The sequence below is a fragment of the Myotis davidii genome, unplaced genomic scaffold (assembly GCF_000327345.1).
Source record: "Myotis davidii unplaced genomic scaffold, ASM32734v1 scaffold1115, whole genome shotgun sequence".
In the NCBI taxonomy this organism is placed as follows: domain Eukaryota; kingdom Metazoa; phylum Chordata; class Mammalia; order Chiroptera; family Vespertilionidae; genus Myotis; species Myotis davidii.
In genome coordinates, this window is record NW_006287910.1 from 932,413 (window position 1) to 949,307 (window position 16,895).

Below are 16,895 nucleotides of genomic sequence, written 5' to 3' on the forward strand. Positions count from 1 at the left end.
CCAGGGCATTTAAGGTGGAGTTAGGGAGGGGAAGGCTTTTCATCACCGAGTCACTCCGGGACCGTAACCTAAGTGCCAAGGAGAAAGATGCCCCCTTCCCGCCGGAGGCGGAGGCGGAGGCGCAGAAGTCTGCGCTGCCCCGGGGGCTGCGGGAGGGCGGTGCTCCTGAGAGCTCCTCTGCAGCAGCTGTACAGCTGGGAATGACTTTGTCTGCTTACTGCTTTTGTTTATTCTGAATCTGCCCCAGACTAAGCTCCCGCCAGTGTTTGTTACTGAAATGAGCGAACAGCCCAGCAGGGGTGGCTGAGCGGCCGAGCGTGGGCCTGGGAACAGGAGGTCCGGGTTGGATTCCGGGTCAGGGCACAGGCTGGGCTCTCGGAGTGATCCCGGGGAGGGGGCCTGCAGGGGCAGCGGATCAATGACTTTCATCATTGAGGTTTTTCTCTCTCCCACTTCCTTCTCGCTAAATAAAAAAATATATACATATTAAAAAATAAAGAAATGAGTGAACAGATGACCCGAAGGACGAGGAGGAGTTACTGACAGGGAAAAGGGGATTCTCAATTTGTGCGATTCTCAACTTGCATTTCAAGAAAACAATAGTAATAGTTGTCAGCACATCCTGAGTACTTAGCAGACACTGGGCACTGTGCTAAGCACTTTCCTTGTACTGTGTCGCTGCCACACCATTAACTAGTGACGTCAGGAGTAGGACTCACCAAGGGGAAATATTCCAGCTGCCTAACAAAATTAATGTGACACTTATTTTTATGTCTGAAAATTTATATGACAAATAGAGGCCTGGTGCACGGATTCGTGCACTGGTGGGGTCCCTCAGCCTGGCCTGCACCCTCTTGCAATTCAGGACTCCTTGGGGGATGTTGGAGAGCCCGGTTTCAGCCCGATCCCCGCAGGCCCAATCCAGGCAGGAGGGAGCCCGATCCTGTGCGTTGGGTATCTGCCCCCTGGTGGTCAGTGCCTGTCATAGCGACCTGTCGACTGGTCATTTGGTCGTTCAGTCGCTTAGACTTTTTTTTTTAAATATATTTTATTGATTTTTTACAGAGAGGAAGGGAGAGAGATAGAGAGTTAGAAACATCAATGAGAGAGAAACATCGATCAGCTGCCTCCTGCACATCTCCTACTGGGGATGTGCCTGCAACCCAGGTACATGCCCTTGACCGGAATCGAACCTGGGACCTTTCAGTCCGCAGGCCGACGCTCTATCCACTGAGCCAAACCAGTTTTGGCGGTCGCTTAGACTTTTATATGTATAGGTAGTTAGATCAGTGTCCAAGGCAGCACACTGAGTGTGGAGAAGTGGGATGTGGGACTGTACCAGGTGGCCGGCCCCTCTTCAAGGGAAGTTTGGCCTATTTAGGGAGACGTGGCTTCGTAGTGGGGACCAATTCACATTACAGGAACACGGAGGAGGGACAGTCACTTTAACTTGCATCATTCTAAGGCAGTGGTTCTCAACCTTCCTAATGCCACGACCCTTTCATACAGTTCCTCATGTTGTGGTGACCCCCAACCATAAAATTATTTTCGTTGCTACTTCGTAACTATAATTTTGCTACTGTTAAACCGCTGGTCTAAGGGCAGGAGGATGGAGGTATGAGAGAGACTTGAAAAGGGAAGGGGAGGGCTTTCTAGCGAGGCAAGTAAGACTGTGCTCTGATGGGTAGGAGAAGAAGGGTCCTGCGGGCAGGTGCCGGTTTCCTTGGTGCAGAGAAGGGGACAGACTGGAAATAAGTGGAGAGCTAGGTCATACCTGGTTTAGAGGGGTTTGGATGGATCTTTCAACAAATAAGCAATGGAGGGAAATGAAGGATTTAACTATTTTCCTATTAGTATATCCTCTTCATTAAAAAAAGAATGTAAATGTCAAAAAGAAGAATAATCTATGACCACAATCACTTCACATTTCAGTAAATATTCTTATAGAGGTTTTTCTTTGTGTGTGATGTACTTTTAAAAATGAGAGCATACTATATATTCTGTCTTTTTCATGTAACAGTATGTTGTAAGAATTTCCAGCAAGTATAAGCCTCTCCCTAGCAATGCCTAGCATAGAATAATAAAATAATAACAGTAATGCAACATCATTTCAATATGCCAAGGTTGCAGGTTTAAACCCTGGTCAGGGCACACACAAGAGCCAACCAGTGAATGTGTAAATAGGTGGAACAGCAAATTGATGTTTCTCTCTCTCGCTTCCCCTCTCTCTCTCTCTCTCTCAAGTCAGTTTTTTAAAAAAATACATTTTTATTGATTTCAGAGAGGAAGGGAGAGAGATAGAAACATCAGTGATGAGAGAGTATCATTGATTGGCTGCCTCCTGCATGCCCCCTACTGGGGATTGAAACCGCAACCCCGGCATGTGTCCTTGACCGGAATCGAACCCGGGACCCTTCAGTCCATAGGCTGACGCTCTATACACTGAGCCAAACCAGCTAGGGCTAAAGTCAGTTTTTAAGAAATAACAGTGATGTAGTGGAACTTGCTGAGCACCACTGCCCTGTGAAGTAGGTGTTAGTACTATTCCCATTTTACAGGTGATGACTGTGAGGCACAGAGAGGCTGAGTGAGTTGCCCAAGGTCCCCCATCCTGTAAGTGGTGTAACTTGGATTGGAACCCTGGCCGTCTGCCTTGGTCTCCAGCTGCACTGTTCAGTATGGTAGCCACCAACCACATGTGGCTGTTTACATTTAAGTTAATTAAAATTAAATAAACTTTAAAAATCAATTTCTCAGTCAAACTAACCACATGTCAAGTGCTCGACAGCCACCTGTGGCTAGTGGCTCCTGTCTGAGACAGCACAGATACAGATGTTGCCATCACTGCACAAAGTTCCACCCGGCGGCACTGCCAGCCGCGGTCGTCAAACTGCGGCTCGTGAGCCACATGTGGCTCTTTGGCCCCTTGAGTGTGGCTCTTCCTAAGCCTTTAGAGTACCCTAATTAAGTTAATATTTTGCTGTGCAGGAAGCTTTTATTTTGATGTAGTCCCATTTGTTTATTTCCTCCTTAGTTTCCGCTGCCACTCAGCCGCGGTCGGCAAACGGCGGCTCGCGAGCCACATGCGGCTCTTTGGCCCCTTGAGTGTGGCTCTTCCTAAGCCTTAGGAGTACCCTAATTAAGTTAATAACAATGTACCTACCTATATAGTTTAAGTTTAAAAAATTTGGCTCTCAAAAGAAATTTCAGTCGTTGTACTGTTGATACTTGGCTCTGTTGACTAATGAGTTTGCCAACCACTGGTCTAGAGTCTTGCTCTTAACCAGTCACTGGATGCTCCGTAACCAGTCCTGCAACACCTTGTTAAATGGTTCCGTAGACTTCCACAGTATGAATGCACTGTAACTTTGTTCCTCCTTTTAAGCATGTAAGATTCTTTCATTATGAAAAGTCACAGAGCTAAATCACCCTAAGCCCCATAATTATTCCGTCAAATGAAATTGCTGGGCTCAGAAAGGTTTTTGGGGTTTTTTTGGAGCAGAGAAATGATGTAACAAAATCAGTGTTTTGAAGAAATAATGCTGGCAGCCATCGGGGAGGATAGAGTGGGCAAAGGAGACCTTGGGGTCCAAGAAACAAGGAGGAGGAATGGTGACAGCCACTCCCTACAAACCTGCTCTCGGTTAATCCTCACACAGCTAAGGGGTGGTCAGCATCATCCCCATTGCCCCGAGGAGGAGGTGGGAGCACGGAGAGTCAGGAGCATGCCCAGGCTCAGTCGGTGGAAGGCAGGGGACTCCATTGTCTTGCTGTCTATCTTCCGCTCCTAAATTCTGTGGTGGGAATTCACGTGTGAGACCTCGAAGGACTGAAATAAGGTAGCACAAGTGGAAAGAAGGCTCAGTTTGGAGAGCTGTACCTGTTATAGTAATTTCTTACAGGGCGTGCTTTGCAGTTCACAAAGCCCTGTTAGACCTGCTCTCCTGTTTTTGAGGGAAGAACTGACAACATGCAGCAGGAGTGAGGGTTCAGTGACCGTCCTCGAGGGTACAGCTCAGTGATTGGCTGACCCAGGAGGCAGTGAACCATAGGCACAAGCCAAGTCCTGTCTGTGGGTAGTTCTCGAGCTTTAACATTAAACTTTAAAGGGTGGGAGAAAAATCAAAAGATTGATATTTGGTGACGTGAAATTATATGAAACTCAGATTTTGGTATTTCCCATAAATAAGGTTTTTGGGGACACAGCTACAGCCTTTTGTTTACATGCGGGCTGCGCTCCTTTCTTGCTACAGTGCCGTCTGCAAAGCCCCGAACGCTTACTGTCTGGCCCTTCAGAAAAGGGAGTGCTGAGCTCTGGGTTAAGAGACCCGCACCATTGGCCAGGGATTGGGAACTGAGGGTGAGGGTTACACAGAAAGGCCGATGGAAAAGATTATATATATATATATTAGTGAATCTTAGTGTCCAGAGAAAAGCAAAAGTTGAGGAAGCTGAGGCTATTTTTATATCAGAAAGGATGTGAGTTTATAAGGTAGGGCTGGCTGTGGGTTTCCCCCCAGAGAACTTTGGCTAAACTTTTTTTTATTTCTTTAAGTGGAAGACAGAAGCAGCATACCATTTCTGCCTTGTGGCATTCTCTCTTCTAACAATCCATGGTGCTTTTCTCTGGAGCTGTGTCAAAAAGACCTGATTTTTGGTCTTGGGTGTGAGAGTGGTAATCAGATCTCACAAGTAGCTTTGCTTTTGGATGGTGACCCAGTTATGAAAAGACATGGTAAACATTTGCCTTTACTCTTCCTTCTCCCTTTCCCAAAAGAACAAAGTTAAGGTAAGTATTAAAGGAATGATAAAAAGGAAATTCTGAATGCTCCTTTGTTATTTTGAACTGAGGTGAGCTGAGAAGTGGTATGAAAATGAAAGTGCTCCCTGATAAGGAGTGTTTTGAGTTTCAGAACAGTCGGCCACATTTATTTCTCATTGACTTCTGCAGCAGGCAGAGGTGCCGGGCGGATCCAGTTCTTCATTGCAGTTCACTTAATTCTCAATTCCTTTCTTAAATTCTGCATGCTGGTCTCATTCTAATTGCTGTTTTGCTTCCAATTAATGGGAGTTTATTAAAAAGAAGACACTGTATAAGTCATCAAGCTGATCATTATGCTTTTTTATATCTATTTTAGCAAGTACTAACTTAAATTCTCACCAATATGAGATATGGCAAGAAGCCTGTGTAAGATTATAAAAACATTCTCCAGTCTAGACAATACATATATTACACATCTGGATAAGATTCTTTTTCATTGAGTTTATTTGTTGCAAGTAAGGAAATTATGATACTTAGGGTTGTATCAATTTGACAGTTTTGGAAAAAAAATGTATATTTTCATTCAAGAATTTAACCACTTAACCCCCCCCCCCAGGTTTACTGCATAAGAATTTATACAAATACTCAGACAAAATGTGGACACCTAATATTAATCTATCCTTTTCATAGATTTGTTCATTTTTGGTTTTCTACTTTAATAATAACATAACTATATCATAGAAGATTTAGAGAATAGAGAGAAAACACCAGTTAAATTACTTGAGTTTGCCCTGTTCTAACAACCATGCTCATATTGGTGAATTTCCTTCCAGTATTTTTTCCTAGGTACAGTAATGTTTTAGCATTGTTGTATTAATAGTATACTTATAGCTTTAAAATTTTATAATTTTGCATCTTGCTTTTCATTGTACATTTCAAAACTATTTTCCCATAGTCCTTATTTTCCATGACCGTACAATTAGTAGTTGTGAGTTGGTTCTGCATAATTTATTTATCTTTCTTGTTGCTGCTCCCAGCTTTTTGCCATCCTAAATAACACAGGGATTTTGGATTATTTCCTCATTAAGGATTTCCAGGAGTGGAATTACCAGATTAGGGTTTAGGGAAGGTCTTAACCCCTCTACTTCTTTAAAGAAAGTAAAGAGGGGATGTGGTTTCTGATCCACTGATCCACTAGGCCAGTGATGGCGAACCTTTTGAGCTCGGCGTGTCAGCATTTTGAAAAACCCTAACTTAACTCTGGTGCCGTGTCACATATAGAAATTTTTTTATGTTTGCAGCCATAGTAAAACAAAGACTTATATTTTCGATATTTATTTTATATATTTAAATGCCATTTAACAAAGAAAAATCAACCAAAAAAATGAGTTCGGGTGTCACCTCTGACACGCGTGTCATAGGCTCGCCATCACTGCACTAGGCCATACAGTCTGATTCTCTTTACAATTGTAAAATCGTTAAGAGCCTCCTATTCTTCAGTAAGGAACTGTGAAAAAGGATTTTTGCAACTTATTCCATAGTCACTAAAATCTTGTTTTATAGGATAAAAGAGAAAAAGACTTAGTTGTTGCTTTTTGCATTGTTCCACATGATAGCTATTGCTATCTTTTTAGTTTAGTCTTTCTGTCAAATAATACACACACCTCAGACCTACAAGTGTGTATTTCCCACTTAGGGCACACTTTGGCTCTCTCCATCTCTCTAGTTACTCAATCCTCACTAATTTCCATCACTATTTTATTTTTTTTTAATTAAACAGGAAAGAGCCAGACTTCTCAGAGGTCAGTCTGTTCAACAAGTGGGACCCCAGGGCCTTCTGTATGTTCAGCAAAGAGAGCTTGCAGTGACCTCCCCAAAGGATGGTAGGTTAGGAAGCAGTGAATTGGGCGTTATCCCAAAAGGCTATTGGATATTTTATTTTATTTCTTTTTTAAACAGGCTCCATCTCCATTCTGGGTTCTGATGATGCCACCACTTGTCACATTGTGGTCCTGAGGCACACAGGTATGGCGAGAGAGATAAGGAAATCATTACTTAAACCAAACAAGTTTGGGACCATTAATTTCTCGATTTGCGTGTCCTGGTGTCCTACTGGAAACCTGACTCCGCTCACCTTTTCTCTGGTCTGCATGGTACCTCCCTGTGCCCTGGTCAGAATGGGTTGGCTGGGCAGCACAGTTTCTGTTTTTCCTTACAGGATATTCAAGATGAGGTGGTCCGAATGGACAGGAATTGAGTTGGCTTGCTTACTGAGTTCTCATCGAGAGTAACATGAGTCATTTCACCCTTGTTCTTCAGGTAATGGGGCTACCTGCTTGACACATTGTGATGGAACTGACACCAAAGCTGAGGTCCCCTTGATCATGAACTCCATAAAGTCCTTTTCCGACCACGCTCAATGTGGAAGGTGAGCTCCGCGCTACTGTTTTGTGATATTGGGAACTTTGCACCCTTGTGTAGAGGAAATCGCTGTGGAAGCTGTCACAGAAACACAGAATGTCACTACCACAGTGGCTGTCTTGTTCCCCTGGAGCGGAGCTTGGCACAGCATGACCCCTTGTCCTGTTTGGTGAGTGAGTGAGTGGGTGATGGGTACAGGCAGGGAAACAATGCTGGATTGTCAATGGAAGGTTTGACCTCGCACCTGTAGTTTTATGTTCAGTAATGTATTTTTAGATGTTCACATATCAGACATTGCTTTGTTATACCCCAGATGTAGTATCCCTTCATTCATTTATTCCTTCAGCAATTATTTACTGAATGCTCTGTATGAGCAAGAACTTGTTATAGGTGCCAAGGACATAGCAGTGGACAGAGTAGACCAAACCTGCCCCCATGGTGTTCATATTGTAAAGCAAGGAGGCATTCAATAAGCAAAGTAGGATGTTAAACGGTAAACAGGACTGTGGGAAAAAGGCAGAGAAGGAACGGGAGACAGCTGCGGGACTAGGAGGGTACAGTTTTAAATGTCAGCAAAACAGTGGTTTCACCAGGGATTCCTTACAAGAGCTGATGTCTGACCTGGCCATCCATCACAGCATCTAACCCTCTCACCGGTTACAGGAAGTGTAACCATCTCCTTTCCACAGTTGCTGACACACGCTCAGCTGACCTGGAGTCACACAGCTAGTTAGTTGTAGGCCCATTGCAGTCTGACCTGTGCTTGCTCCCCCGTCCCCACTTTCCTCTCTCATCAGGCCGACTTTGCAGACTTTGCTCTCATTTTACTTGAAGCCTACTGCAGCCATTGAATGCAGTCCATTCATATACAAGTTCTTAGAATCCCAAAGATTTAAAAAAAGCCTCTGTCAGTTTCACTAGTACAACAAGGTCAATTTTTAAATTTAATTCTACTTCTGTCTGTGTTGCTTCACTGGCGTGCAATCTATGCAGTCACAGAATGGACTTTTCATTGGGCCGTGGATTACTTAGCTGGATCTGGCCACAGGCCCAACTCCGTGATTCTCGCCACGCAGTTGTGAGATATCCCTGGTCTGTCATGGAATTGATTTGGTCACTCTGGAAGGTTTGCTGCACCCTGTGGCCCAGTGTCGAGCAAAGCCATGGTGACCTCTGCTCCTCTTACTTTAAATGTTCATTTTGAGACTGCTTGATGCTTGGCCCTGTGCTGGTTTCTCAGAGATTCCAGTTCATTCCTCACGTCTATGTGAATAACAGCTGCACTTTTTTTTTTTTTTAGTATATTTTTATTTGTTTCAGAGAGAAAGGGAGAGGAGAAGAGAGATAGAAACATCAGTGATGAGAGAGAATCATTGATTGGCTGCCTCCTGAATGCCCCCCACTGGGATTGAGCCAGCAACCCAGGCATATGCCCTTAACCGGAATCGAACCTGGGACCCTTCAGTCCACAGGCTGATGCTCTATCCACCGAACCAAACCACCGAACTGCACTTTCCAAAGCACTTGTCCCCAGATTGTTTTAGGCCAGTGATGGTGAACCTTTTGAGCTTGGTGGGGCAGCAGTTTGAAAAACCCTAACTTAACTCTGGTGCCATGTCACATATAGAAATTTTTTGATATTTGCAACCATAGTAAAACAAAGATTTATATTTTTGATATTTATTTTATATATTTAAATGCCATTTAACAAAGAAAAATCAACCAAAAAAATGAGTTTGCGTGTCACCTCTGACACATGTGTCATAGGTTCGCCATCACTGTTTTAGGCTGTGCACAGGTAGTTAGCAGACAAGTGGGAAACACATACTAAACAAAGTTTATTTTTTTCTACCTGTTGGACTTCTTAAGGCTCTTCTTTGCTAGTGTGAACTATGATTCCTAGGGAGGGGTTACACTGGGCAAGATTTCCCCAAATTATTTAACTCCAAGAACACGTTTTTCTGTCTCATGCAGCTAACGTTCAGGGGGACACAGTGGATAATAAGCATGTGCTGTAGACAGAGACTCAGTTCCCTCTCTGTGGGATGGAGATGGTCATTCCTGTCTTTCCAGGAAAGGTGGGCATTAGGGGAGACAGCACTGTGGAAGGTCCACTGCAGTCCCTCCACAAAATGGGCTATACAGCGTAAGCTGTCTTCCCTTCCCACTCCTCCACCCAGTTCCTCTTTGGTGGAGACATTGAAGAGGTTTTCAGAGGTATCCTGCTTTGGGTGGGTAAACAGTGTGTAGAGGCATATTTTTCCTGAGCAGAGTTCCACACCCTCTGCCTCGAGCGGCTCACATTTGTGGTAAGACAGAAACGCGCTCAGCCATCAGGGTTCCTGGGCAGGATCCCCAGAAGCTTGCCTGGCCTTGGCAGCCTCCCCATGTACCCCAGGGCCACACAGGTCTCTGTGCAGGGAGGCGCAAGCAGGGCCTAGAAGCGCTCTGTAGAGCGAGGGCTCCTGAAGCTGGGAAGCACCATGCAAAGCAAACCAGTGCACAATCGCTGCCTTGACTGGCTTCTGACCACCATCCCATCTCTTTGCCAGGCTGGAAGTGCACCTCGTGGGCGGCTTCAGTGACGATAGGCAGTTGTCACAAAAACTTACTCATCAACTTCTTAGTAAGTTCCCTGTTTCCCCCCCAAATTGGATAAAAATTTGTACCTATTATTGCTTGGCTAAGAGTCCCAGTGAGGATACAAGAGGGGCACGCCTTCCTGGAGTGACATAAACTGCTCAGCTTGGAATCTGACATCAAGACTGAACAGCGTACAGCTCCATTTTCAGGGGCTAATGGGATGGGACAAGATTTTTTTTAAAGACAGCAGTTGACATACTCTGAATTTTGTAAAAACAGAACCACCCTCCAGGAAGAAATGTCCGTTTTAATATGTAGAAAATGAGAACACCGATCATACCATATTTTCCCTACTCAGTGAGCAAGTATTTTTTTCAAAAACACATGTTCTGTGTTAACCAGGAGGCAGTGAGGTAACAGATTGACACAGTACTGGAATATACGTTGGTACAACCTGTGGGGAAAGCCATTTGGCATCATGGTAAAGTCGTAAAAAGGCTCATGTCCTTGGACCCCAGTAAGTCCCCTTCTGGGAATCTATTCTAAGAAAATGATCTGAAAGGTGCACAGAATTTATGTCTAAAGATAGATGGGCAGTAGAACATTTACAACAGGAAATTAATGTTCATTAGTAAAGGAATAATTATGTAGCTGTTAAATATAAAATGTGTACATGCTATGAGCTTAGCTGTGCATGGAAAAGTATGGAATACACAGCGTCTTAACAGATTATGGGCATTAAAATCCCATCTACTTCTACCATTAAAAACCCATTACTCCTTATACTGTCCTGTATTTCCAAATTTTTGCAGTGATCAATTTTTTTATGACTATGATAACAGGAAAAATCGTTACTTAGGAAGAGTAAAAATCTTTAGTCATTTTATCCTCCCAAACCTCTCCAAATGAAGAGAGAAATGGAAAGCCTTGGTCACAGTTTCCTTTGGGCTTGAGGCTAGGAACATGGCTGTAACTTGGCAGGCCAGGTGGTGGCTGAAGGGGTAGTAGCACAGAGATGGCTCAGCTGGCTTTCGTCCCTCCGTCCCCTTCGTGACTTGCTCAGCATATGTTCTGCTAATTACAGGAACTTTTTTGATGGCCAGTTTTACAATTCTAATTGTAGGTGAATTTGACAGACAAGAAGATGACATTCACTTAGTGACATTGTGTGTGACAGGTACGTTCTGCCGTCCTTCCAAAATAAAGTTGTAGATTTCAGGGACGTTTCGCCCTCCCCTTCAAGCAGGACCTAGCATCAGTACCTCAGTCATAGAAGACAATTTGCCGATGCTTTGCTAACTTCTGTTCAGGCTTTCCCGTCTGCTGGTCCTGCCCAGTGTCCAAAGCCTGTGCAGCCTCAGTTGAGAGGCTGACCTGCTTCAGTGTCACTCATCTTTCCTTCCCTGGGATTTTCAGAAGCCTGTCTGTACTCCTGGGCAGGAGAAGGGGCCACACCCCAGGTGGAAGCTGCCACCTTGTGTGAGACTGCTGAGCGTGTAGATGGCTGGGAGCCCCTACCTCTGGAGGTGGCCGTTTGTTCAGTATAAACTCAGCAAGGAAACAGGAAAACCATCCCTTTTATGGTCTGTTTCCCCCCCCTTTAGCAGTGGGGGCTCCTTCTTGGCCTCTATTTTACAAAATGAAAGCAGTTGGTTAGTATTTCTTAAAAATTGGATCTTAAAAATTTTTTTGTTTATTTGATAGAATTAAATGACCGGGAAGAAAACGAAAACCACTTTCCAATCATTTATGGCATTGGTGAGTAGTGTTTGAGAGTTGGAAACTGGCCACATGTTGACAAGTAAGGCTCCAGCGATAGGAGCTAGTGAGCCCGCTGATGTCAGCATGTCACAGCCTTAGTTCTTCTGTGTTTGCTGGGGACCCTGGGCAAGTAGCTTATCTTCTCTAAGCATTATCTTTGAAAGAGAGAAAATGTCCTCATCCAGACCGGGAGGAGAGAGCCAGGAGCACCTATACAGCACGGACCGCGCCACCAGCAATGGGAGTGTTAGTGGCGCTCTTCTCTCCCGAGGTGGCCAGCTCTGCTTTTCTCCAGCCAGGGCTGCAGCGGCTGGAGTGGAGCATAATAATTTTCTTATATGTAGGGAGTCAAGGGAGCTTTTGATTGAGAAGGAAAGTAAAACTATCAGATTAGAGAAAATCCAGAAACTTCCACCCTTTCGGGATGGTCTCTTAAGACTCCAGAGCAGTTGTTCTCAACCTTCCTAATGCCACGACCCTTTAATACAGTTCCTCATGTTGTGGTGACCCCCAACCATAAAATTATTTTCGTTGCTACTTCATAACTGTAATTTTGCTACTGTTATGAATCGTAATGTAAATATCTGATATGCAGGATGTATTTTCATTGTTACAAATTGAACATAATCAAAGCATAGTGATTCATCACAAAAACAATATGTAATTATATGTGTTTTCCGATGGTCTTAGGTGACCCCTGTGAAAGGGTCGTTCAACCCCCAAAGGGGTCGTGACCCACAGGTTAAGAACCACTGCTCCAGAGGTATAGGATGAAATGCAGAGGGCTTCTACCATGTCTGTAATTCTTCATGTATTTAGTTGTGGTGGTGGGTACACAGATGTGTTATTTTGTTTTCTGTAACATATATATTTGAAATGCATAGTAAAAATTAGAAAACAAACAAAAACACCAGACTTGGCCATGATCACAGGCCCTCTACCCCCAGCCATTTGCAGACACGTTTGGTCACAGGGCTGACCAGGAAGTCCTTGCCACGCACCTGCCTGAAGAGATTGTCTTCCTGTGGGGCCGGCTCTTGGTTTGGAACAGTCTTACAGAACCTAGTTCAGTTCAGGTCTCAGCCATTTTGAGTGAGGTACTTGGCTCAAAGATTGCATTGTCCCTTTCCAGGAAGGAGGAAGCTACAGACATTTAAGAGTAATTTTGTTCAGTTTTCATTCTATTCTGTATTTGAGAGACTTATCCATATTCTATTATGTATGGTGGGAGAACTGTAGGCCTGAGCAAACTTCCCATGTTTGTCGTTCATCAACTCAGTCATCCTGTTGTCCCTCACAGCTGTCAACGTTAAAACTGCAGAGATCTACAGAGCCTCCTTCCAAGATCGCGGTCCGGAGGAGGAGCTGCGTGCTGCACGAGCTTTAACAGGAGGACCAGTGAGTTTGGAATCATCTTTGTGTTAAGGGGTTAAGGAAAAAAAGGGCATCAAGCTCCAAAGCCTTATAGACCTTAGATATGAAAAGTTCATGTCAGCTTCTTTAAAGCTGTGAGTTAATCAGGGGCCCTCTCTCTCTCTCGCTCTTTCTTTCTCTCTCTGTGTGTGGGCTTTTAGGTTATAAGCTCAAGACCCCAATTAATCAAAAGACCAATCAAATCAATTTAAAAGTCTGATTGCCTTAGGGTGCTTTTTAATTAAATAACATTTTTAAGTGATCTTTTTATTTTATATTTATTATTATTTTTAATCCTCACCCGAGGATATTTTTCTGTTGATTTTTAGAGAGTGGAAGGGAGGGGGAAGAGACAGAGAAAGAGAAACATTGATGTGAGAGAGACACATTGATTGGTTGCCTCCCACACACACCCCGACCAGGGCCAGGATGGAGCCTGCAACCAAGGTACAGTACATGCCCTTGACCGGAATCGAACCCGGAACCCTTCAGTCCACGGGCAGATGCTCTATCCATTGAACCAAGTCAGCTAGGGCTAAATAACATTTTTTAAATATGTGTGTTTTGTTGTTATTGATTTCAGAGAGGAAAGGAGAGAGGGAGAGAGAGAGACAGAAACATCAATGATGATATGAGAGAATCATCTATGGACTGCCTCTTGCACATCTCCTACTGCAGTGGTCGGCAAACTCATTAGTCAACAGAGACAAATATCAATAGTACAACGATTGAAATTTTTTTTTGAGAGCCAAATTTTTTAAACTTAAACTATATAGGTAGGTACATTCATCTTAAATTCAGTTTTTGTCTTGTTTTTCTTTGCTGCTTCTTTGTAGCCATGTCAAACAGGGCACCTAAAAAAATGTTTCATTTTATAATAATAAAGCCACCAACACAAAAGAATTACAATTCTTAAATTAATGACAAAAATACCTGTAGGATTTGTAGCTGGTTGGAAAAATACAGGTAACTTTATGCTTCGAGTAGGTACTTTTGTCACTTGCGCGCCATTTGTGGACACGACTAGCACTAACCACTGCACAATGAGGCTGCTGACGGACTGGCTCACTCAACTCGTGCATGAATCGCGCGCGCCTCCCCCCACGCTTCGTATCCTGCAGCCCACCTGTGCCGCGTCTCCCTTCGCACGCCCGCCTGACACCCCCCACTTCTTCTAACGCCACTTCTTCAAAATGGACTCGCCCAGGCTGAAAACCGACTTCTATACATGGGCCACGAAGTTTCAGTCGCACTGTACGTGCGCGCCTGCACGGTTTTTGTGAAGAGCCACACTCAAGGGGCCAAAGAGCGGCATGTAGCTCGCGAGCCGCAGTTTGCCGACCACTGGCCTACTGGAGATCGAGCCTGCAAGCCAGGCATGTGCCCTGACCGGGAACCGAACTGTTACGTCCTGGGTTGTGTGTTGACTCTCAACCACTGAGTCACATCGGCCAGGCTAAATAACATTTTAATTTTAAAAGTTAGAAAAATAAAAACCCAAGACTGACATACCCCGCTTGAGGAATAGGTGAAAGAATCCTTTAAAAATGCGTGTAAAACTGTGAAAAAAATAGAAATCACATTCAAAGCACCCAAAAAAGAGATCTGCTCATTCATGAAATGCTGACAGTTTCATTGGAAAATGTTTGGATTCAGAGTGACCTGTTTTGCATTTTTTTAAAATATATTTTTATTGATCTCAGAGAAGAAAGGAGAGGAAGAGAGAGATGGAAACATCAGTGATGAGAGAGAATCACGGATCAGCTGCCTCCTGCACACCCCGTACTGGGGATGGAGCCTGCAACCTGGGCATGTGCCCTGACCAGGAATCGAACCGTGACCTCCTGGTTCATAGGTTGACACTCAACCACTGAGCCACGCTGGCCGGGCCCCTTTAACATTTTTAGAGTTCCTTTTATAATTTCTCAAGTAGTATCATAGCCTTGATTTAGCTAATATTCAGAATATATTTCAATCTCAGTAACCAATATAGAACATTGGTGGGTAAACTGACAATGACCATTGACAAATTAGAGAATTTAGGGAGTTAGTTGATCATTTGGTAAATTAGCATTTTTACAAATGGTTTTTCCTTTCTTTTGATGGGACAGCAGGCATTGTATAAAGTTGCAAGGTAACTTAGTTACTTGGGTATAAATAACAGGGCAGTGTTTTATGTAGTCAGGAGGAACATGGACTTCAGTCAGACACACCTGGGTTTGAGGCCCAGCTCTGACACTTACTGGAAATGGGACTGTGGGCTATGTGCCCCATCTCTGAGCCTCAGGTTTTCAACCAAAATGGGGGAAATGCCATCTTCACGCAGGATTGTTGTCAAGACTAAACAAAATAATATTTGTTACCCACAAAGCGCAGTACCCGACAGTTGGATGTATTCAGTAAGTAGCAGCTCTTGTTATTAGGAGACATAATTGTAAAGAAGCTTATCTTTCAGATAAATGCCTTAACTGCTAGACTACACTGGAGCATGCTTTAATGGTAGGGTGTGAGAAGCTGACAGCATTCCTTAAATCTGTCCTTGCCATGTTCTTTTCAGATGGTTAGTATTTACGATGCAAAGACAGAACAACTTCGTATAGGACCGTATTCCTGGGTGCCATTTCCACATGTGGATTTCTGGTTGCAGCAAGATGATAAGCAAATACTAGAGGTGAGAATTTACAAGTTGGGCAAATCTTAACTCTCTGGACCCTGGTTCCTCATCTGTAAGAAAGAAAAGGGTTTAGACTAAATAATAGCTGCTTTCCCTTCATTGGGTAGTATTTATTTTTAGGATGCCACTGGCAGACCCCACTTAACTTTTGTATCAGTGGAGATAAGTAATGTCCTGGGTAGACACTTGCATAGGTGAAGTAGTAAGCAGCCAACTGCTCTTTTCTCATGAACCCAGTACACCTGCTCTTACGTATTTTACAGTTTACACGTGTTTATAGAGTGATCTGAGAACATCCTGATTCATGTTTAAGGAACACAGGGATGTTTGTCATCTTTATCAAAGCAGGGAACAGAGCGAGGTTATTCTCTCATGCCTCATCTCTTGTTTTTCCAGAACCTTTCCACTTCACCTCTGGCTGAGCCCCCCCACTTTGTTGAACATATTAGAACCACCTTGATGTTTTTAAAAAAATACCCATCTCCAACAAATACACTATTTCCTGGAAATAAAGCTCTACTCTACAAAAAAAATGAAGATGGCTTATGGGAAAAGGTCCCTTCTCCAAGAAGCTAAAAATAGGAATTACCAAAGAAAGCAACTTTTTGGCATGACAGAGACCATTGGTGGGGGTTGGTCAGAATATGAATTTGAAATCTACATCCGTTGAGTCTTAGTGTCTTTCAAATGACTTTCAAAATAAAATCTTATTTTGGCAAAGGCATTTGTTACTTTTTGCTTTGCTAAAAAGTTGACACCCAGTTGTTCCTTTTTGGTTAGTGATAAGGTGCAGAGAAGAAGCCATCTGCTCACTATTCTATGACAGTTATTTCAGTTACTTAGGTAATTCTAATTCTACCAAATTAGTGAATAAAGGGAAATTTATAATTGAGTCTGCTTTAAAAACAATATTTAAAATGCAATAAAGTTCAGTCAGAATTTATACATCTCACTGAGGGTGGTGTTTTTCTTGGCCCCAAAATATTTTAGAAGCATCAAATCCAAAACTGATACAAATGTACTTCTAGATGAATGGGATGGAAGGTTCAGAAGGACAAGCAGGATTTGATCTCAATGTCGTGCATTATAATTATCTCTAAAATAGATAATTTCCCATGAGAATAAATTTAATCCGAGTGTTACACAAAACCACTGATAAATCTGTTCTTTTAAGTATTAGGTCGTTAAAATGCCCAAATTGTGATTTTTATGCAAGTTACATTTTTCAGAAATCTTTATTTTTCTGAAGTTTCTGTCTATCCAAGAGGAAGTCACTATGCT

At 43.3% G+C, this 16,895-nt stretch overlaps 1 protein-coding gene across 1 annotated transcript; it reads left to right on the plus strand.

Moving 5' to 3' along the window:
* Positions 1-6,302: 6,302 nt before the first annotated feature.
* Positions 6,303-16,336, plus strand: NTAN1 (N-terminal asparagine amidase). Its single transcript, XM_006759682.2, has 9 exons — positions 6,303-6,645; positions 6,722-6,787; positions 7,082-7,190; positions 9,736-9,809; positions 10,890-10,943; positions 11,471-11,524; positions 12,828-12,925; positions 15,498-15,611; positions 16,011-16,336. Exons 3-9 carry the CDS (start codon positions 7,147-7,149, stop codon positions 16,188-16,190), a joined length of 618 nt encoding a protein of 205 aa, XP_006759745.1. The 5' UTR covers positions 6,303-6,645; positions 6,722-6,787; positions 7,082-7,146; the 3' UTR covers positions 16,191-16,336.
* The last annotated feature ends 559 nt before the right edge of the window (positions 16,337-16,895 follow it).

Bases quoted from the DNA above. Each gene is read 5' to 3' on its own strand.
- NTAN1 (XM_006759682.2), top strand. From the start codon at position 7,147: ATGAACTCCATAAAGTCCTTTTCCGACCACGCTCAATGTGGAAG. The intron at 9,810-10,889 runs GTAAGTTCCCTG...TTCTAATTGTAG, and splicing joins ACTTACTCATCAACTTCTTA to GTGAATTTGACAGACAAGAA. The intron at 15,612-16,010 runs GTGAGAATTTAC...TTGTTTTTCCAG, and splicing joins ATGATAAGCAAATACTAGAG to AACCTTTCCACTTCACCTCT.